Raw genomic sequence first — 23,328 nt, 5'->3', positions numbered from 1 at the left:
CACAACTTTAATTCCTACCGCCTATTTGGTCTAACGGAAGCTAACGTGGTAGCATGCCACGTCATTTAAAGTCAACATTGTGTTAATATGGCCTACGGCCACGCTAAATTCTTCCACAGCTCAAAAATTGTGGCTAAATATAAGCTTTGGCCGAGGTTTTCAAACCGTGGAAATATGTTTTGAAATATTGAACCCAGATTGTGAAACGACGGCCTTTTCTTAATTTTCCACTTTACAAAATGATATTTATATTTCTACCACAGTTAATAACCGCGGCTTATAAGTTTCACTTCAAACTGTGGTCGAAGCCCACAATTTTATACCCCGCCAAACTTTCCCTCTTTTATTTTTCAGTTTCCCTCTTTTTAATTATTTTCTTTTCTAATTATTTTTTATTAAAAAAAAGGAAAATAAAATTGAAAAACCAATTCCTAACACCGTTTCAGTTTCTCTCTTCTTTTACTCTCATATCATCGCTTCCCTCATCTCTTACCTTCACCTTCAATTTCAAACAAAGAAAACCTTCAGCCATCGCGCCGCCATGCCTCCGACGGCAGTCGCGGCCGCTCTAAACACAAAAACCAACGCAGAGATGATGAATCTCCACAGCGGCGATGAAGAAGACGATGGCGGCGGCACCGCACCTAGGTCTAATCTCCCATTTGTTTACATTTTCGAAATCCTCTCTCCCTTCTTCTTTCTAACCCGAGTGCGATTATTGCAGGAAATGGGTGGAAGGAGCCGGATCTGAAAGGGGTCGAGTGGAAATCCTAACAGAGAATCTCCAAAAAATCAAGGATTCTGCGATGTGAAGAACGAATCGAGCAACAAAAACCTTCAATCGGCGGAAGTGACGGTGGTGAGCGGCGGTGGAAAGCTTTTCAGGTGAGCTCTTCTTTCTTTTCGTTTTAGGGTTTATTCTTTGGGTCTGCAAAGACTATGAACGAACATGGATAGATTTTAGGGTTTTTTGGAAATTTTTGTCAAAAAGCTGCATTGGAATGTTTGTGAATAGCTATAGGTTCTAAAAAACATTTTCTGCTCGGTGCTTAGTTTGCTTGTTTTTGTAGGATGCTGCTGAGGTATTTGTTCATCTACTGTGCTCTTTCAGAGAAGAATCTGGAGGTTGTTATGCTCCAAAGATAAGTTCTTTAGCATACATTTTTGCTTCTAATAATAGAATTCTTACTCCAATACAGAGGGATTGGCAGAGTGAGCCAGAGAGATGGCACCGCCTCTATTTTGGACCCTTTGACGGGATTCTTTGTAGCAGCTTAACTTGTCAAAGTTGTTTGTCCCAGGTATAGGAGACTTTCTTCAGTGCAATCTAACAAACTTTTCCTCGTGTAGTTGATTGCATGCTCACTCTCTGGTTCTTGTTTGTAATTTTAGTCCGCCTTCATAAGAAAACTATGACACTCAAATCTGCATCTTTTGCTGATATGTATAATGTTTGAAATCATTCTATAACTGGCCATCAGGAGGACAGAGGACTATTGTAAGCTTGATGTTTTTACTGACTTCCTGTTTTGGTTATTATTGTTGTATTTGGAGGTAAAAAGTAGTAGTGTAACATTACAGCCACTTGCTGAAACATCTTGGAAGAATTAATGCCGGACATTTGAAAATGGTCAGAAATACGAATATAGGAATTTGGCTATAGGTTGGCTTGACTTGGGTTGGGTTCCTCCATTTCCTCTCTTCGTTAAACCCTTTTCTCTCTTCCACCGTTTCTTCCTCTCTTCATCTACGGGTCTCCTCCATTAAACCCTAATCTTCTCTGTTTCTCCCTAAACTTTCTCTGCAGTAAACCTAATCATATCGAAACGAAGAACCGCACGTCGCCGGGCAGGTCTTGTTTCTGTGCACCAGAGGTCCGGTCCTATTATTGTGCACAGCCGCTTGCATTGTTGTGCACCGCCGATTGCTGCAAGTGTTGTTGTTTTGTTACGGTTGTATTGATGTGTGTGTTAATGTATTGTAGGGACCCGCTTGTGTTGCTGCCGTCGTGTTGCTGTGTTTCTGTCATCTTCGTTTCTTCTTTTTCTGGTAAGTGTTTAGCCGCGACTCTGTATGTATATGAGTGTGAATGAAATTTGTGTGACTCTATATGTATGTACCGGTGATTGAATATTACTTTCGAATTCATGGTTTGTATGTTGGTTTCAACAATTGAATGTTGTATATATTAGATGCTGTGTCTGAAAATTGAAAAGAAAAAGAGATATAACTAAGAATGTGATTAGATTTAGCCTGTCGAGATGTCAAGAAAACAAGAGTTGGAATTGTTAGTTATATTAATAACAGAATTAAAATTGCATTTTACAAACTCTGATAACTGTTCTCATCTTCTCAATCTTTAGAGGTTGAATTTGAATGGTGTGTGTTAACAGAACATCTTCAACAATTATACAAATACTCATGTACACAGAACTTTTCCAGCAGAACAAGCTCCCTCTGCAGAAACTTGTATCAAATTCAACACACTATCCTTGTCAAAGAGTATACAAGTGAGACGATATGTTTGTTGTATTAAAAACATAATTTGTAGGCTTTGAATATTAAGTGTTTTCAGTTAGATCTAACAAGTGAATTGCAGTTAAATATGGATATATCCCTTTCTCATTCTTTTCATGTTGTTAATGTCCTATGAATGAGACTTTTCAAGAACTTCTTAGAGTGTATTTATTTATTTATTTGTTGGTAGGTACCTTAACAGAAACATTTGACTACAAATTAGGTGGAAGGTTGGGATGAATTAAAGTGTATTAGAAAGATATTCATATGTTTAATCTAGACTTCACATTACAATTAGTTTAGATGAGATATTGTATTACTTTAATGTGGTCCAACCATTCCCTAAATTTTGCTACAATACTACGTGTATCTTTTAACCATTAATAGTGTTATCAAAAAGATGTGAATGAGGTGGAAATACAGTTTTGACATGTATATGTATTTTATAAATTACAATTCTTTGGCACCAATAAAGAAATGAGTTCCTTTATAGTCCAGTATCACATCAAAGGTTTAAAATGAGATTAATATCTAAAGATATGCATCCATATCTAAATAAATGAGTTCCTGTAGTGAGCAGGGTATTGGAAATGGCATTGCTCTCGGTGCTGTTGTAACTACTCCTGAGATTGCAAAGGCTTTGACTCAAAGAAATTACTTTAACACCTTTGGTGGAAACCCTGTTTGTACAGCTGCAGGATTGGCTGTTTTAAAAGTAATAGAGAAGGAAAAGCTTCAAGAAAATGCATTTGTAGTGGGATCCCATTTGCAGCACAACCGAAGTGATGTTCAATTTCAAGTCCTTCTCACTAGTTTTCTGTTATGGGTTTTAGGAGGTGATGTTGCTGGTTTCTTAGACTGATGTGGTTATATTTTATTGTATGTTGTATAGATGACTGACATTCTGCTTTTAGTTTTAAGGCTTGTTTGGAATGGCCGATTTGAACATATTTGCCCGACTATTTGAAAGAGACATGCAATTGCGGATTGTGAGGCTGAACTTGCAGCCATCTGTTCAGCAATGGGAGAGCGTCCGATGCATATTAGACAGGTTGGCTGTTTTAATAATCTTATCTGCGGATTTTTAGGTGGTTTTTACTATGGGAAAATCAAGTTTCCTCCAGAATATCCATATAAACCTCTTGGAATCAGGTGCTCTATTGCTGTTAGATGATGACCTTGAGAAGGTAAAATTGATTGTTCTTTGCTTGATTTCTCTTCATGATATTTATCTGGTTCAGTGCTTGACTGCTTGTTAACTTGTTATTTCCATATTTCTCGTTAATTGGTTTTGAAACACTTTCGTTATATTTATATAGGCTGGTGAGTTTGAGATTGATGGGGATGAGGATGATAATGATGAAGAAGATGTAGAGGATGTAGAAGCAGAAGCCATATATGCAAGGTATTTATATATTTAGTTTGCCACAAACGAACAAAAAATATATTTGAATGTTGATTTCAAGCTTGCAACTTAATCAATGCTTTAAACTGCTTCACTCCAGTTTAACTACCTCTACATGCCTTTAAAAAAGTTGAAAGCTATCCATATGGGTTGTTTTTGATCAAATGTGGTGTTATGGCAATGGAAAATGCCAATGTTCTTTTTTTTCTCAGTTTGTTTGGAATAAAACTTAAACAACATGCTGTAAGTTGATCTAGTTGGAATTCGATTCCTCGAAAGTGTCTAATTTTTAAGGCACTCTAGTCAAGTATGTTTGGAGCAGAACCAGAACCGCAGTTACGAAAACACTAGTACATTATAGTTAACAAATTCAATGACTCAAATTACCATAATCTGGTGTAAGAGTTATTGTCTTCTATGTAACATTGCTTTCATAGCTAACTCTAACTAGTCTAGTTAGACAGGAGTCAGCAGCCAATGAAATCGAAAGCTATCCTCCACTGTCAAAGGATCCATCAGCATATCCTAAAAAATCAAGAAAATAGAATGATGATTGAAGTAACTATCAAGTTAAGGATCCAACGTATCCTAATTCTGATTGGTGTTTATATCCTAATTTTGAAATTTGAATTAGTTGCATATTTAGAATTGAATTATATCATATTTCTGATTGGTGTTTATATCCTATTTCTGATTGGTGTTTATATCCTAATTCTGAAATTTGAATTATATCCTAATTTAGAATTATTTGCATATTTATATCCTAATTTTGAAATTTGAATTGAATTGGTGCATATATCCCATTATGATAACTTAATGTGAATCTTGCCTTTTGAAAGAATGAGCATCCTCATGGAATATGTGTCTGTCATGAAGACTATTTTGTCCAATATAAGATTTATATTATATGCAAGTCGCTGCAATTTGATAGGTGACGAATTTCCCTTTGCTGCAGATTTGTAGTGATTTAATTTTCTTTTAATGCTACCTCAAATAGACAACTTATTTTGGTAGGATAATCAAATCATAGAATGCTGAATGATGTTTGGAATGATGTTTATTGCAGGGTGGAGACGAAGAAGATTGTGATGAAGATATGGAAGAAGCTTGTGATGATCATGAAGATGTGGAAGAAGGTTGTGCTCAAGATGTGGAAGAAGGTTGTGCCAAAGATGGTGGAGAAGATCAAGAAGAATAGTTGTGTTTTATATTATCTAGCTAGCTATGTCTTAGAACTTTTTTGGTTATTTTGGGATGACTCTGAGAGAGAAACTTGTGTTTAATTTTGCTCTTGTTTTGAATCCCATGGTTGTTTTGAATTTTGAATTTGGGATGACATCAAAACTTAGTATCCAACTATTATTAGTGGCACTACAAAAAAAACTTACTTTTGACCTTAATGTTAATTTATTTGTAATTAATTAAATTCTAATCATCAATATTATTGTTAATTTTATATATATATATATATATATATATATATATATAATGACATATTTATGTAATGATATAGAAATAAACCGTGGCAAGATAAATGGTTTAGAAAGTATAACTATAACAACGGTTTTAAATAGGTGGTCATAACCAAACCGTGGCTATATCTTGAACTAATACTGTGTCGTAAACGTTAAAATGAAATCGTTGCTTTACCATATAGCCACAGTTTTGCAGTCATGGCAAATACAAACCGCGGCCTTAATCAAGCTACCTAAACCGTGGCTTAAAAAAGCTACGGTTGTAAAAAAGGCGTGGTCTATACCAAAAAACCGTGGACTTTACTTTAGGCCACGACCGCATACTCCACAGTTGGATTTCTGTGGCCAAACCGTGGCCTAAGCGTTACGCCACGGTTATTTTGCATATAGCCTCGGTTTTCTGGGTGTGGCAGGAGACCTTTTTTTCTGTAGAGACTGCAAAAAAAATGTGTTATATTGCGGGGGTTAGAAACCTCCTTAATCACTTAAAAATTTAACAATTCTTAACACCATACTGTGAGCAAATATTGTCTTTGTTAATTTCAATTATAGACTATGAATACTGTTATTGATATTTTTATGCTAACATAGTATGTTCCAACATCATGAACTACATCACTTGCTTCACCTTTTTGTTAGAACAAGATTTATTCTGATCAATATTCTTAGTTTTGATAATAACAATGTATATGAATTTTGTATGAGATAATGTGGTGCTCTAATCCTATGCAATTTTCATTTCAGGAATCACATAAAGAGTATGTACAAAATCAGCGCAAGAAGCACTGACTCAGAAGGTTCAGCATGCAACATCAGAACATGCTCTGGCAAGACATCAGAAAATGGTCAAGCAGAATCAGAACATGGTCTATTGAAGCATCAGAAGAACTTGAGATCAGAAGCAGAAGCACTGAAGTTCTCATGGTATCACGCTAGAAGCACTTCAAGGTCAGAAGACAAGAAGATGCTCTGCACCAAGCTGTTTGACTCTGATGAAATTCAAACGTTGTTCACACAAACATCAGATCAGAAGCAAGTACAGGATAGCAGGCTACTCTGACTGACAAAAGGAACGTTAGAAGCTATTAACGGCAATGTCAGTAGATGCAGCAAAAGCAAGTCTCGAGGTAGTTGACAAAAAGTGAAACATTAAATGCAATGCTGTACGGATCACGCAACGCATTAAATGCTCCCAACGGTCATCTTCTCAAGTGCCTATATATAGAAGTTCTGATGAGAAGCTGAAAACAACACTTTGCGCAAACATACAGAAATGCTGTCAAATTCAAAAGCTCTCAAACTTCATCTTCAACCTCACTTCATTACTGTTGTAATATCTTAGTGAGATTAAGCTTAAACTTAAGAGAAAAATCACAGTTGTGATAATAGCTTATTAAGAAGTATTGTAACTCTTATAAGAATTTGTTTACATTAATTTTGTAAGAACTAGAGGAGATCAAGTTGTGATCAGATTCTCTAGAAAGTCTTAGAGGGTATCTAAGCATTATGTTCCTAGAGTGATCAGGTTGTGATCAGGATACTCTATTAGACTTAGAGGTTATCTAAGTGGAAAACCATTGTAATCTTGTGTGATTAGTGGATTAAATCCTCAGGTGAGGTAAATCACTCCAAGGGGGTGGACTGGAGTAGTTTAGTTAACAACAAACCAGGATAAAAATCATTGTGCAAATTATTTTTATCTTACAAGTTTTAAAGCTACACTTATTCAAACCCCCCCTTCTAAGTGTTTTTCTATCCTTCAATTGGCATCAGAGCGCCGGTTCTAAGGTGCAAGCACTTAACCGTGTTTAGAAAAGATTCAGGAAGAGAAAAACGCTTAAGTCAAGATGGCTGGTGAAGATCCAACACCTACATCTACATCTGGCTCTGCTGAGCAACATAAGGGAAATGGTAACAATGGTTATACTAGACCACCAGTATTTGTTGGTGAAAACTTTGAATATTGGAAAGATAAACTTGAAAGTTACTTTCTTGGTCTAGATGGTGACTTATGGGATCTTCTGGTGGATGGTTACAAACATCCAGTTAAAGCTAATGGTGTAAAGCTTTCAAGACAAGAAATGAGTGATGATCAAAAGAAGCAATTCAAAAATCATCACAAGTGTAGGACTGTTTTGCTGAATGCTATCTCTCATGCTGAATATGAGAAGATATCTAACACGGAAACTGCCTATGATATATATGAATCATTGAAAATGACTCATGAAGCCTTCAAGATGGAGGATGATGAAAACATTTAAAGAATGTTTTCAAGATTTTAAACGTTAACTGCTGGATTAAGAGTTCTTGACAAGGGATACACCAAGGCTGATCATGTCAAGAAGATCATCAGAAGCTTGCCAAGAAGATGGGGTCCAATGGTGACTGCATTCAAGATTGCCAAGAATCTGAATGAAGTTTCTCTTGAAGAATTGATCAGTGCTCAGAGGAGTCATGAAATAGAGCTGGATGCTAATGAACCTCAGAAGAAAGGTAAGTCTATTGCATTAAAATCTAATTATAAAAAATGCACTAACGCTTTTCAGGCTGAACAAGAAGATTCTGAAGAATTAGAATCAGAAGAAGAAGATGAACTGTCCATGATCTCCAGAAGGGTAAACCAACTCTGGAAGAGCAAGCAAAGGAAGTTCAAGAAGAAGGTCACATGCTATGAATGCAATGAGCCTAGCCACTACAAGAATGAGTGTCCAAAACTTCAGAAGGAGAATCCCAAGAAGAAGTTTCATAAGAAGAAAGGTCTTATGGCAACATGGGATGATTCAGAATCAGAATCATACTCTGAAGGCGAGCAGGCAAACATTGCACTGATGGCCACAGTTGATGATGGATCGGAATCTACATTAGAATCAGATTCTGAAGAGGTATTTTCTGAACTATCTAGAGAAGAGTTAGTTTCCAGTTTAACAGAACTTCTGGAACTCAAGGCTCATCTTAGTATCAAATACAAAAAGCTGAAAAAGCTATTTGATTCTGAAACTAAGAAGCTGGAAGTGGAAAATTCCGAACTGAAGGAAAAAGTTTTAAAATTATCCAAAAATATTGGATCTCCTTCTGAATCAGAAAAATCCATTCCTAGTCTTAATCATATTCTGAAAGAATATGACTCGAGCTTCAGAAAGTTTTTATCTAGAAGTATTGGCAGAAGTCATCTTGCTTCTATGATATATGGTGTTTCTGGAAACAAAAGGATTGGCGTTGGCTATGAGGGTGATACCCCACACAAATTTGAACCTGTAGATGATATGAAAATCACATACAAGCCATTGTATGATCAGTTCAAATATGGCCACTCACATGATATTAGGCTCACTTCACATGCCAAAAGCTTTCATGCTACACACACCAAGAAGCATGTGACACAACCTAGAAAATATCATGCTGCCAAACCTAAAGAATATCATGTTGTTCCTCCTGTTGTTTATTATGCTAAACCCAAGTTCAATCAGAACTTGAGGAAAACTAACAAGAAAGGACCCAAGAAGTTATGGGTACCTAAGGAGAAGATAATTTCTGTTGCAGATATCCTTGGCAGCAAAGAAGACAAAGCACAAAATATCATGGTACCTGGACTCTGGGTGCTCGCGACACATGACGGGAAGAAGGTCTATGTTCCAAGACCTGGTGCTTAAGCCTGGTGGAGAAGTCAAGTTTGGAGGAGATCAGAAGGGCAAGATAATTGGCTCTGGAACCATAAGTATTGGTAACTCTCCTTCCATATCTAACGTACTTCTTGTAGAAGGATTAGCGCATAACTTATTGTCCATAAGTCAATTAAGTGACAATGGTTATGACATAATCTTCAATCAAAAGTCTTGCAAGGCTGTAAGTCAGAAGGATGGCTCAATCCTATTTACAGGCAAGAGAAAGAACAACATTTAAAAGATTGATCTTTCTGATCTTGAGAAGGATAAGGTGACTTGCCTTATGTCTGTTTCTGAAGAGCAATGGGTCTGGCACAGAAGATTAGGACATGCTAGTTTGAGAAAGATCTCTCAGATTAACAAACTAAATCTGGTCAGAGGTCTCCCAAATCTGAAATACAAATCAGATGCTCTTTGTGAAGCATGTCAGAAGGGCAAGTTCTCCAAACCTGCATTCAAATCTAAGAATTTTGTCTCTTCCTCTAGGCCGTTAGAACTTCTGCACATTGATCTGTTTGGCCCAGTCAAAACAGCATCTGTCAGAGGGAAGAAATATGGATTAGTCATCGTAGATGATTATAGCCGCTGGACATGGGTAAAATTATTAAAACACAAGGATGAGTCTCATTCAGTGTTCTTTGAATTCTGCACTCAGATTCAATCTAAGAAGGAGTGCAAAATCATAAAGGTCAGAAGTGATCATGGTGGCGAATTTGAGAACAGATTCTTTGAGGAGTTCTTCAAAGAAAATGGCATTGTCCATGATTTCTCTTGCCCTAGAACTCCACAGCAAAATGGAGTTGTAGAGCGAAAGAATAGGACTCTACAAGAAATGGCCAGAACCATGATCAATGAAACCAATATGGTTGAGCACTTCTGGGCAGAAGCAATAAATACTGCATGTTATATTCAGAATAGAATCTCTATAAGACTTATTCTAAATAAGACTCCTTATGAATTGTGGAAGAACAGAAAGCCCAACATTTCATATTTTCATCCTTTTAGATGTGTGTGTTTCATTCTGAATACTAAAGATCATCTTGGTAAGTTTGATTCTAAGGCACAAAAATTTTTCCTTCTTGGGTTTTCTGAACGCTCTAAAGGCTACAGAGTATACAATACTGAAACATTGGTTGTAGAAGAATCAATCAATATCAGATTTGATGATAAGCTTGGTCTTGAAAAGCCAAAGCAGTTTGAGAATTTTGCAGATATAGATATTGATATATCAGAAGCTGTAGAACCAAGAAGCAAAGTATCAGAAGCTGAAGATCTCAGAAGCAAAGGATCAGAAGATCAAGTTGCTGCATCTTTAGAGAATCTCAGAATTTCTGAAGAGCCAGCATTTAGAAGATCTTCTAGACTCACCTCTGCTCACTCAGAAGATCTGATTCTTGGAAAGAAAGATGATCCTATCAGAACTATATCATTTCTAAAGAATGATAGTCAGAATCAATTATCAGAATTAGAAGATGAGAAGTTCTATTCTTCAACAGAAGCAAATACAATGCAACACAGCTGTCATCAAGTGTTTTCTGATGGTGAACACGTGTTTACACGGTTGGTAAAAGCGTGAGTGAAACTGATGGGACGCCGCCCTAGGTAACTGTGTAAATCATTTCAGTTACCACGTTCTCTCACCTAACGTCACTCATCATTTAATACATTTGATTTCAAGTGATTCTGTAACTGTTCATTCTCATAATTTTATTGCATTCTTTTTCAAATCCGCCTCTATAAATACATTTCAAATCATAACGTTTATCTTTTTTGCTCCCACTCTCTCTCTTCTTGCATGCATTTCTGCAACCTCTTTGCTCTTTTCTCTAACCCTAAACGCAAACCCAGAAAAGCTTCAAGTAATCTCAGTTTTGTTTCAATGGCTGCTTCATCTTCTCTCAACGTTGGTTCCTCTGTTCCTCTACATCTTCAAGAAGAAGAAGAACAAATTGTCCCCGTTATCTCTTGCTCCATTCCCAGAAATGAGTTAGAAGTAATTTGTGAATTAACGGTGGACTTTGATAGTCTTGAAGAACATGAGTTCCATCTAAAAGAGGATATGTTGTTTCAAGGATGGACTTCTCTATTCTCTGAGTTCTGTGGACCTGTTTACCCAGAACTAGTAAAAGAATTTTGGGTGCATGCTGTCGTTGCTCCTAAATCAATCTTATCGTTTGTTCATGGAAGATTTGTTGTTGTTACTGAGAACATCCTAAGAATGATGTTTGATCTAAGAAATCCTGATGGTGTCTATGAAATGGATCAATGAGCAGATTGGGAAGCTGTTCTGGCTACTCTTTATACAGATGTGAAGAAAACAAAGCGTGTCAAGGACATGAAGGATCTCTACAATATCTGGACCAAGATTCTTCTAGGGTGTTTCTATCACAGGAAATCAACCCATTCTGCAGACTTTGTCAACAAAGAGCAGCAATATATTCTGTACTGCATAGCCACTCAGAAGAAGGTTGATATTATCTACATAATATTCAATCATATGTGGAATGCTGTAAGGGATTCCAGAAACGCTTTCAGAATAAAGAAGGGTAATATTATTCCTTTTGGAAGAATAATTACAAATCTTCTGATTCATCCCAAGATTGTTGAAGACTTGGAATCTCAAGGAGTTATCAAGGATCTTGTTGCTGATACAGGAAGTTGCTTGAATGCTCACACCTTGAGAAAGATGAATCTCATTCAAGCTGTTAGAGTCAATCCTCAACCTCTCCTAGGAGAAAGAAGCAGAAGAGATCATGTTCTTGCTGAGTTTGAATCTTTCTTCAGAAGTGAGCTGCCAGAAGTTAGGACTAAATATCTTAACTCTCTCAAGGAAGATAAAGACAAAGATGTTCCTGCTAAAGTTAGTCGGAAGAAAACTTCTACTTCCAGGCCAGCAGTTTCAGAAGATGTTTCAGAAGCTGCACCAGAAGTTGTTGCCAAGAAAGAAAGAAGGACAAAACGTAAGTTTGATCATCTTTCTATTAACCAGGAGAAGGAAGTCCAAGAAGAAGCTGCTGCTGTTGTTGTTGAGAATGTTGCTGAAGAAGAAGTTATTGCTGAAGAAGTTCAGGCTATTGTAGTTGAAAATAAAAATAGTGATCAAGAAGGTACTGAGAGAAAGAAGAAGAAGAAGATAAAGATGAAGAATAAGAACGTGGAAGATGGTAAGGAAGTGGAAAAGAAGAAGAAAAGAAAAAGAAAATTAATCATAGAAGACTCGGAGGAAGAAGAAGCGATTCCAGAAGCTGTGAATCAGCAAGAAGAAGTAAATCAAGAACCAGCAACTCAAGAAGTTGAAGGTCAAGAAGCTGTGGATAGAGAGAAAGAAAGACTGGAATCTGCCAGAAGAAGAGAAATTTCTCTTGGAAAGGCAAAGATCGTGGAAGAGAAGAAGAACAAGAAGCAGAAAAGACTTGAGGCTGAGTTTGAAGCTATTCAGAATATGTCTAAAGGTATACATCTTTCTGAACCTGCTCCTGTTTCTGTTTTATGTTCAAAATTTACACCAACAAATGTTGCTCACACCCCTGAACCAGAAAATCAACCAGAAACAGCCCCATCGGTATCACCTCAAATCACCCATGTTCTCACACCTCCTTCTCCTCCCCAAACCAATGTTCTTACCCATTCTCCTTCACCTATCACAAACGTTCTCATTCCTCCCTCTCCACCCAAAACCAATGTTACTTCTGACCACTCCCTTGAAACCCTTGTTCTTGATATCCAACCCCTTCAAACTCTCTTTCCACCTCACATAAATATATCCACTTCTCAACCTCCCCCTCATGCAAACTATGAACCCATTCCTTCTACCTCTCAAAATAATCCTTCTGTATCTGACCTTCCAGATTCTGCATCACATGAGCAATTGCTCCGTGACTGCAACTACACACCCAAGCCTCGTCCTGAACCTGAGCTGATAGTGTTAGATTCTAAGAATGAAGCTGAATCATCTCTCTGTCTTGATAGAGAACCTCAACCCTATTTTGTTCTGAAACCATATTCTGCCAAAACCAAAATAAAATCTCGCTGAGCATACAATATTGGTGTAATTTTTGAAATAGTAAAACTGAATGTCAGAAGAGGTTTTGAGGCTCTAAGAGCAGCTCATCATGCTGGAATAAATGATGTTGCCATGCGAAATCTCTGGAGGATCTTCAGAAGAAAAGCAGACGCTGAGTTTCAAGACTTTCAGGAGATTTGTGAAGAACTTGCTCCACGACCTTGTGGAATTCTGAGGCCTTATGAAGATTTTTGGTTCAGTCCTCTTGGTGGGAGATATTGTCTTGAAGAGAAGGAATTCATTGATGAACTTGCAGAAGCACAGGTTTCTGACGAGCTAGAAGATAACCCTTGTAGGGAGATTGTTGTTTGGAGGCCTAAGTATCCAGTTCTGACTAGAGACTTCAAGTGGTTGTTTGATCTTCTAAGGGAGAACCTTTCTGAGAAGTCCCCCAATATGGTCATTCCAGAAGTTGTCTATCCTCCAGAAGTTGATGCTCCTACTCCTCCTAGGAATCTTGCTGCCATTCTTCAAGCCCTTGAGAATGGAGATTCTGATCTTCCTGCTCCTGAGTATGAAGAAGATGCTTCTAGGGAAGAAGCTGATGCTGAGAGTATTCTTGCTGAAGAAAATCATGTTGATGATCTCACAATGGATGCTTCTGTTGAGAATGTTGTTCCTTTGAACAGAAGTTGTGAAGCTTCTTCTGGAGAACCCTCTCTTATGGTGAAGACTTTTGAGGCTATTCAAAAGAATCAAGTTGATCTAGCTTCTCGCATGGACATGCAAGAAGATACCAACAATGAGTTTCGCTCATTTATGGAGAAGCAGGTTGAGAGCAATGCTGGGATTCATGACCTTCTGGCAAAGATAGTTTCTCAACTAGGCCAGTCGTAGTCTTGTGTGTCTTAGTTGTCTCTTTCTTTTTGCATCTGTTTTGTGCATCTATCTTTTCATCCCTTGTATCTTCTGATTAATTCTGATGAATGAAATCTTTTATTTTCTTTCTCTCATAATTATTTGTTTTTCATCTGAATCTTTTATGCTTTTTGATGTTATGACAAAAAGGGGGAGAAAAATGTGATAAATGATCTGATTTATATTATTAGTTGCTGGGAGTAAGTCTCCACATTTCTAACAGAATTTGCAAGTTCTATGTCTTTAAGTGTTTTGCAGGATTGAAGACAATTCTAAAAAGCTCAACATGATAAGCAAAGACATGGGGAAAAGCAATTCTGTATAGAAACATGCTCATGGAACTTGAAGCAAGCTGAGTGCTGTGAAGTTCAAGATCAGAAGCAAGAAGGAAGAATGTTATGATATTCTCGTGGCAGAATATGCTCTAACACATTCTTATTCCTTATATGTTATGATGCATTTTTATGTGATTCTGATACATATTATATGCTCTGATACATATTTTGTTTTTTGTGTGCTCTGATACATACTATATGTTCTGATACATATTTTATGTTCTGATTCATTCATGCTTTGACTTTTGTCGTTTAGTTTGTTCTGAAACATGTCAGGATGTAGAGATGCTCTGATGATGCTCTGGTACATTCAACAAGGTTCTGATACAATCTAGCATGCAATGATTCAAGAGGAAATTCAAAGCTCTGAAGCTGTCCTATGGAAGCTAGATGCAGAAGCTCTGAATGTTCTGAAGTTCTAAGCTTATGTGAACGTCTCAACTGAAATGGAAAATACTCAGGGAAGTCCTTTAATTTTAAATTTCTTCCATTATTTATTTCAGGGGGAGATTATTCATCTCAGGGGGAGATTGTTAATCTCAGGGGGAGACATATTCACACACTATGGTTATATGTTTTTTCTATAACTGTGTATTTGTCTTTAGCCATCTGATATTCTGATTGCAAATTCATATCATTTATATATGTTTTTGTCATCATCAAAAAGGGAGAGATTGTTAGAACAAGATTTGTTCTGATCAATATTCTTAGTTTTGATGATAACAATGTATATGAATTTTGTATGAGATAATGTGGTACTCTAATCCTATGCAATTTCCATTTCAGGAATCACATAAAGAGTATGCACAAAATCAGCGCAAGAAGCACTGACTCAGAAGGTTCAGCATGCAACATCAGAACATGCTCTGGCAAGACATCAGAAGATGGTCAAGAAGAATCAGAACATGGTCTATTGAAGCATCAGAAGAACTTGAGATCAGAAGCAGAAGCACTGAAGTTCTCATGGTATCACGCTAGAAGCACTTCAAGGTCAGAAGACAAGAAGATGCTCTGCACCAAGCTGTTTGACTCTGATGAAATTCAAACATTGTTCACACAAACATCAGATCAGAAGCAAGTACAGGATATCAGGCTACTCTGACTGACAAAAGGAACGTTAGAAGCTATTAACGGCAATGTCAGTAGATGCAGCAAAAGCAAGGCTCGAGGTAGTTGACAAAAAAGTGAAACATTAAATGCAATGCTGTACGGATCATGCAACGCATTAAATGCTCCCAGCGGTCATCTTCTCAAGTGCCTATATATAGAAGTTCTGATGAGAAGCTGAAAACAACACTTTGCGCAAACATACAGAAACGCTGTCAAATTCAAAAGCTCTCAAACTTCATCTTCAACCTCACTTCATTACTGTTGTAATATCTTAGTGAGATTAAGCTTAAACTTAAGAGAAAAATCACAGTTGTGATAATAGCTTATTAAGAAGCATTGTAACTCTTATAAGAATTTGTTTACATTAATTTGTAAGAACTAGAGGAGATCAAGTTGTGATCGGATTCTCTAGAAAGTCTTATAGGGTATCTAAGCATTGTGTTCCTAGAGTGATCAGGTTGTGATCATGATACTCTAGAAGACTTAGAGGTTATCTAAGTGGAAAACCATTGTAATCTTGTGTGATTAGTGGATTAAATCCTCAGGTGAGGTAAATCACTCCAAGGGGGTGGACTGGAGTAGTTTAGTTAACAACGAACCAGGATAAAAATCATTGTGCAAATTATTTTTATCTTACAAGTTTTAAAGCTACACTTATTCAAACCCCCCCCCCCCTTTCTAAGTGTTTTTCTATCCTTCACTTTTTTTTTCAAGAATGTCTACATCACTTTCACGATCAACTCATTATAATTTAATTTCAACCTCTTCATGACTTTTATCTCAATTCCACTAATTATCTTCTTCAAATTTTGCACCTCTGCACAAAATATTTTCATGCATGTAAAGCTCTGATATCATTGTATAATTCAGTCAGTCAAATAGTTAGCTCTCTACGTTGTTTTCTTTGCAGCATTTTCTTCCGTAGAATGTGTACATAGTTTTCATTTGGTCATTTTCATACTTACTAAACAAAGAACTAGCTGAGTATAAAAAAAGGCATGCTAATGAAATATTTGTTGATTTTGTCAATGATACATAATAAGACAAAGTCCTTCAACGCACTTTAAAAAGCTTATTTGCCTTATGGCTACGACTAATAGTTTAACAATTAAGACCCATTTCTCCAGCTTATCACCTTTGTAATCTGCATGAACTTTTTCTTAAACCCCCTTTCTTTGAAAACTCCAAATTAAAAATGTAGCACTATTTAGGTTCATGAAATGATTTAGCTTTGATGTTTCTTCTTATCTAAAGACTTATAAATTCATCTGTAGGCCATTAAGTTAATTTGATTATGGTTTAAAATAGAGAAGGGAAGGACCTAATTTATCTTTCACATTCACATATAGTATAAAACAGCTCTAAGCAGTTACCACTTACCATAACATGCATGACAACTCGATGTAAATTACAAATACATAACAGTGAAACACAAACAATTAAAGATTTCAACATTTTTAACAAAGATATTAGAAATCTTTGACCGTTAAGCATCCCATGACATATTACATCAGCTCAAGTCGCACCCTTGCTCATCATACCATCCTCCAAAACCTTATTGATTCCAACAGTCCAATGCTTCATAATACAAGATAAATATTCATTCTTCTTGTTTATGTCCTCTTCTTAAGCTTGCTCATTCTTAGGCATACGCATCATTCTCTTTGTTTTATTTCTTTACTTTAATTTGTAGACGTATGAGAGCTTGAATGCTTAATCCTTCTTATGTAATGTTAACAAATTGTTTATTGAGTACTCTTATTTTATTTGGTTCGATGGTCAATTACTCAATCCTTTGACTCAACATTCTATCGCAAAAACTACAAAAAAGTATATCTATAAAATTAGAGAGATAATGACTGATAGATCAGATATTATTTAGAAACTATTTATTATATTTTAAGTTTAATGGGTAAATAGGAAAGACAGAAGCAATACTCTACCACAATCAATAACACCATAAGCAATACAAGCATTTAACACAAAAGGGTACGTAAATTTATCAGTCAGTTTCATCTTTTCATCATTTGGAAGAATGCAATTTTTCCAACTTTTGGCTCCTGTACAGTTAGTTGTCACAAATGAAACCATATCTTACATGGGACTTGTTTACTATGTTTTCTTTGCTGAATTAGACATGAACTTGGAAACGATTACAAGTGTGAGAAAGAAAGCTACGAAAACCATTAACTTTTTTTTAAAGTTTTTTCAATTATTTAGGGGGTTTGTAACCCCCATAATCTCTCTCGTTTTTTTAGTGTTGACTTTTGTGACGTGGCATGCAACGTGACGTGCCACGCCAGCTTCCGTTAGAGAAAACAGACAACAAGGATCAAAATTATGGACACAAAACTTTATGAGGACTATTTTTTGAAGGAAATTTTTATAGGGACTAAAATTGAATGTTGGGTTATTTATAAGGATGAAAAACATATTTAACCCAATAATATATGATGAAAAGTGTATTGTCTTGTTCATCAACCCATCAAACACTCACGAATAAGCCCTAAAACGTCTGTTGCTGCTAGGGGTGGGAATAGGCTGGGTCGAGTTAGGCTTTGCCAAGCCTGAGTCTGACCTGCTAAAAAATTCAAAGCATAAGTCTGGCATGTAGCCTATCGTAGGTTTTTTTGGCTTGATCCTGACCTTTTCGAAGGCCTGATTGGCCTATTAGCCTGCTTAAAAGCCTATTTCATTTGAACATTTGTAAATAAGTCATTCAACTCAATTTTATATAGACTAACAAATTAAAAGATCTGTGAGATTAAATGTTTATTTGCATTGGCTTATTTAAGTTTACCTAGTAGCATAAATTTTGTAATACTATTTGTTTGAGAGAACTTATGGAAGCAAGAGATTGTTCATAAGATTTCTTTTCATCTTATTTTCATAATTTCTTCAAGATAACTAAGATTTATTTTTATATTTTAATTCAAAGTACAAAATACAATATAATAATAATAATAATAAAATTATCCATATTTATTTAAATAGGCCGGTCTCATAGGCTCAAAAGGCTTTTTATATGGCTTGTGGCCTAGCCTTTTTAGATAAATAGGCTTATAAAAAACCTAGGCCTTTTCTATTTACATAAAAAGTCTAGTATGGCCTAGGCCTATGTAGGCTGGGCCATAGGCCCTTGTTAGTCGGCCTACCCTATTCCCACCCCTAGTTGCTGCAGTGGCGAATCGAAGTGAAATCAAAGATTAAACACGTTATTGAAGGCACATAGGTTGGCTTTATCAAAGAAGTGACTAATTGAAGACGCGTTTATCAAAAGGTTAGTAATTTTTTATTTGTTTTAGGTTAAATTTTTTAGGGCAAATATTTGTTATGTAAATGTTTTATTCATGTAAGCGTTTTAGGGAAAATATTTGTTCTGTTTTAGGGAAAATTTTAGGAGATTATGTTTGTGTTCTCTAATTTTAGGGGTTAGGGCAAAAAGATTCAGTTTTAGGACTTACGAATGTGTTAGGGTAATGTGTGTTTTTGTTAAGTAAATGTTTTAGTGCAAACTCTAATTACGAAAGTGATATGAATAGGTATAATGGATGAATACTTAAAACTCAGAATTCATCACAGTGGTGAATTCATTGATGAAGGACTAAGTGTGTATGAAGGAGGACTACTAGATGTTGACAAATGGAGTTATTTTGAGTTAGTTGGTGTATTGAAGGAGTTAGGTTATAGGGACTTTGAGACAATATATTTCAAAGATCCTACATTTGTGATGAATGCACTTGTTGATGACAAAGGTGCTTTAGAAATTGCAGATCTTTACAGCGTGCATCAAAGTGTTGATATCTACATTCAACACACATTGTCTCAACCTGATTATTATGACGGTGTTGTTGATAATGTTGGTGAGGGGATTGATGAGATTGTAGATGAGGTGGAAGAGTTGCTTAATAAACTACATGATGACATTGTGGATAAGTTGAATGAAGCTAATGTTGAAGTTGTGGATGAAGGTAATGTTGGATTGGAGGAATGTGATGTTGGAGTTAAACAAGCCAAAGTTGGGTTGGAGGAAGGTAATGTTGGCGTTCAAGCCACTGTTGGAGTTGAACAAGTTAATGCTGGATAGGAAGGTAATGTTGGAGTTGAACAGGCCAATGTTGGAGTGGAGGAAGATGATAGTGGAGTGCATGATGAATTAAGTTCTAATGATAGTGAAAATAAAAATTACAATTATGATAGTTCTCTTGAAGTGGCTTTTGAGGATGAGTTTGATGGGCATGATGACATTGAGGAAGATGAACTTGCTAAACTAATTGGGTATGAAAGTGAGGGTAATGAAAAAGGCAATAAACAGACAGAAAAGTGTGAAGAAGATAAAGGGAGTGATAATGATAGTGAGGACATGTAAAGTTGATGTGATAGTGATAATAGTAGTGGAGTTTCATGAAAGAAGTACCAAACTTTCAAGCTGCAAAAGGACATGTAAAATTACAAGTGGGAGGTGGAAATGCTTTTTAGTTTAAAGGCTGATTTTAAAGAAGCAATAACATCCTATGTTGTGCAAAATGGTAGAGACCTTGGGTTCATAAAAAAGGACAAAGTAAGGGTAAGGGTTAGATGTAAAGTTGGTTGTGACTAGGAAGCTTCTTGTAGCAAGTTCCCAAATGAAGACTCTTGACAACTAAGGATAGTAACTGACAAACATACTTGTAGAAGAGAGTATAATGTGGATTTATGAACAAGACAATAAACTTTTCATCATATATTATTTGTTATATCCACATCACCATGAAAAATGCCATTTGGAATGTATTTTCTAGCTTTGTCTAACAGCCATAGACGGAAGGACAAATGTGACGTCATTTTGAAAGTTAAAGGACCAACATGACACTTTTTAAAGTTAAAGGACCAAACTGGACCCCTGCGTAAGTTAAGGGATGTAAAAAGGTATTTTGCCTACCTTTTCAGATTTTGAAATGACTAATCATCAAAACAATTTGCATCCTCTCTCTCCAACTAGTTTTTATCATTAAAGCTTTTTTAAAAAAAAAATATCTCTCATTTATTTTTTCCATCTTTTAGGTTTTGTTATTCTCCTCCATCATTTTTTATAGATATATCTATTGTGCAAATATAACCTTCATTTGATTTTGATAATGACAATTTTCTAACAGTTTAAAAGATGACAATTCTATAAGTCAAATGATATTTGGAGTTAATGATTCAATTTTTTTTGGGTGATAATTGTAAAATAAGGAGTTGATTGAAACTATCCAATTGTTCCTAATGATAGCATCCAAACAAGATACCATGAGTTTGATAGGTCAAAATTATGAAGTTTCAATTGAAAGTGGTAGACATTGTTGAATCAAGAAAGGGACTTGAAGAATGGAATTTATGATTTTTTAAGCTTGAAGAATTGAAGCTTTGAAAGTTTGAAAACTCGTCTAACCATGCGCTTAGGGTTTTTCTTAGTCTTGATCAGTTTATTGTAAAAGGAGTAAGTGTAAATTTTGATGTACTATGACAAGGCACACACACAATATGTTTTTCAAAACTTTTTTCTATTTTGTTAAAATATCTTATGGCCATTTAGGGCATACACTTAATTAGTTATAAGCTTAATTAATCGATTAGGAAGGTATTTTATATTGATTAATCAATTAAGGGCTTCTTCTAATCAATTAAACCTATTTGTAAAGTTTCTTAATCATTTAAATAAATGACATTAAAATTCAAAATTTTCTTATTTGGGTTGGTTAATCTTATTATCACCTAGGACTAACTGATTAAATCATTAAAAAGGCTCATGGATTGTTTTCTTTTTAGGATAATTTTTTTTATATAAAGAAGGTTTCTCATTATTTTGTTGCACACCAGTTTTCTGAATATAAACTTTTCTACTATTCTTTTTACTCACTTTCATCTCAAATTTTTTTACTAGAGTTATCTTAGTTCCAAAAGAGTAAAAAATCCTTCTGAGAGTTGTGGTTTACTGGTGTTGTGCTAAATATTATTTTATTCAAGAGGGTGATTCTCTTGTGCAATATCTTTGTAAAATATTTGAAGGTTGCAAGATACACCTGAAAAAGGTTTGGCGGGAAGTTCTTTAGCTAAACTTGTGTAAGCGCTCTGGCTGTTGTTAGAGGTTTATGGGTTTATTTTGTGCAAAATCTCAAGTTGTAGTTGAAGGTTTGTTGATTAATCATGTGCAAAAGCCCAAGTTGTAGTTGAAGATTTTTGGGCTACTCCGGAAAAAGTTCAAAGTTAATTTTAGTGGAAACCTCAAAGGAAAATTCTTGGGGACTGAAGTAATCCAAATAGTTTAGGACGAACTAGGATAAATCTCTGGTATAATATTTCTATCCCTTATCTCCTTTACTTTCAGTCTATTATTTTCTTTTCATTGTGTTTTCCTCTTATTTCCATTTTTCCGTTGCTATTCCTCTGATAGTTTGTTTATACAAACATAATTTTTTCTAAATCAAAGGGTTTTATAATTTACTTTCATATTTTGAATATCACAATTCACTTCCCCCTCTCTTACGTTTGGAGTCACTTGGTCAAAAGTGGCATCAGAGTCTAACTACTTTTACAAGAATAATCTTCTCAAGCGGTAGTATGATGACTTCAAATACTTCTTTTAACAAGAGGCTTTTTATGAACACACATTCATCAATGACGGAAGGTTTATAATATGAAAATCAACAATAAATTTTTTTATTGAATTTATTGATATTGAAGAATTGATATCAGAAATCTAGTTTAACACTTGACTCTAAAGATACAAAAGATGTTCATGACCTACAAAATAAAAAAAAGATCTTAAAGAATTAATCCAATTGCTTGAAGAAAAAATTCAAATACATTTGAATAATCGTATGAAGAATCTTCATTAAAATTCAGAAGAATCACCATTAAAAGGATCGCATGAAGAATTTACAACATCATACGAAAAATATGTGGCAACATATGAAGAATCTTCATCATCTAAAGAATTATCTAAAAGATTAGAATTATCATCCATAGAATCATCCAAAATATCACTTGAAAATTCACAAGGAGTATATTCTAAAGAATCAACAAAGGAATCACGTGAAGACATCTTAAATCCATTAATGTTAAAGGATCCAAAAGAGTTGGGTACCAAAAATTAAAAAAAAAAAACTTGATTTGTTATTACATGGGTGCTTTGCATCATTAGTAAATCAATATCATATTAGAAAAAGTTGTACAAAGCATTTATCCAAATTCTTCTTAAATAAAGATGATCTTGTTGGGTGAGAATAGGAAGTAGAGAAACAGTCTAAGGGGTGAATAAACCCTTATTAAAATTCGATTGATTTTACAAAAATAGAATATCAGATGTTTTAAAAAATGCACAGAAGTTCTAAAGTAAAAGTAGAGATCTTATGCTTGTATTAGAATTCGATCACGTTGACAAATAAACAATTCACAAAACTCACAGATTGTTCAAATAACGATTAATTGAGTAACTGTAGATTACACGAGATGTATCGTGTACAATGATTCAATTAACACTTAATTCTAATGTCACTAGTTTTCCAAAATTTAATCACCACTAAAGCTCAATTAGGCACCAATTCTAACAAAACATAACTTTATGTAATAAATCGCTATCAACTGAGTTGAACGATAAACTATGCTAAGAGCTGATAACCTAAGCATGCAATATCCTACAAAACTTAAAATGCAAGAGTCAGTTAAAGTGAGAGAGAGAGAGAGAGAGAGAGAGAGAGAGAGAGAGAGTACACTAGGAAATATAGTGATTCAATGCTATCATCCTCGCATGAGCCTACTCCACTCTTTAGTGATTTCCCATTGGAACCTTTTATCTTCCATTATCTTTTGACAAATATTGCAAGAGTCATACAATCACTAATCCATGATAATGCTGACAAAAATAAATCTCTTATCTGGA

General features: G+C 35.4%; 1 protein-coding gene across 1 annotated transcript; it reads left to right on the top strand.

The window, feature by feature from the left end:
- Positions 1–1,817: 1,817 nt before the first annotated feature.
- LOC131635394 (uncharacterized) lies at positions 1,818–5,322 on the top strand. Its single transcript, XM_058906017.1, has 6 exons — positions 1,818–1,874; positions 1,985–2,049; positions 3,210–3,353; positions 3,439–3,568; positions 4,387–4,491; positions 4,989–5,322. Exons 4-6 carry the CDS (start codon positions 3,450–3,452, stop codon positions 5,203–5,205), a joined length of 441 nt encoding a protein of 146 aa, XP_058762000.1. The 5' UTR covers positions 1,818–1,874; positions 1,985–2,049; positions 3,210–3,353; positions 3,439–3,449; the 3' UTR covers positions 5,206–5,322.
- Positions 5,323–23,328: the final 18,006 nt, after the last annotated feature.

This window comes from Vicia villosa, unplaced genomic scaffold, assembly GCF_029867415.1.
Source record: "Vicia villosa cultivar HV-30 ecotype Madison, WI unplaced genomic scaffold, Vvil1.0 ctg.001476F_1_1_1, whole genome shotgun sequence".
Lineage (NCBI taxonomy): Eukaryota > Viridiplantae > Streptophyta > Magnoliopsida > Fabales > Fabaceae > Vicia > Vicia villosa.
This window is presented reverse-complemented; position numbering and strand designations above follow the sequence as displayed.

What these genes read in the sequence shown, in the direction of transcription:
- LOC131635394 (XM_058906017.1), top strand. Translation starts at nt 3,450, where the DNA reads ATGGCCGATTTGAACATATTTGCCCGACTATTTGAAAGAGACATGCAA. An exon ending in GTCCGATGCATATTAGACAG is followed by an intron (nt 3,569 to 4,386) that starts GTTGGCTGTTTT and finishes CTAGTTAGACAG; the next exon opens with GAGTCAGCAGCCAATGAAAT. An exon ending in ATGATTGAAGTAACTATCAA is followed by an intron (nt 4,492 to 4,988) that starts GTTAAGGATCCA and finishes TGTTTATTGCAG; the next exon opens with GGTGGAGACGAAGAAGATTG.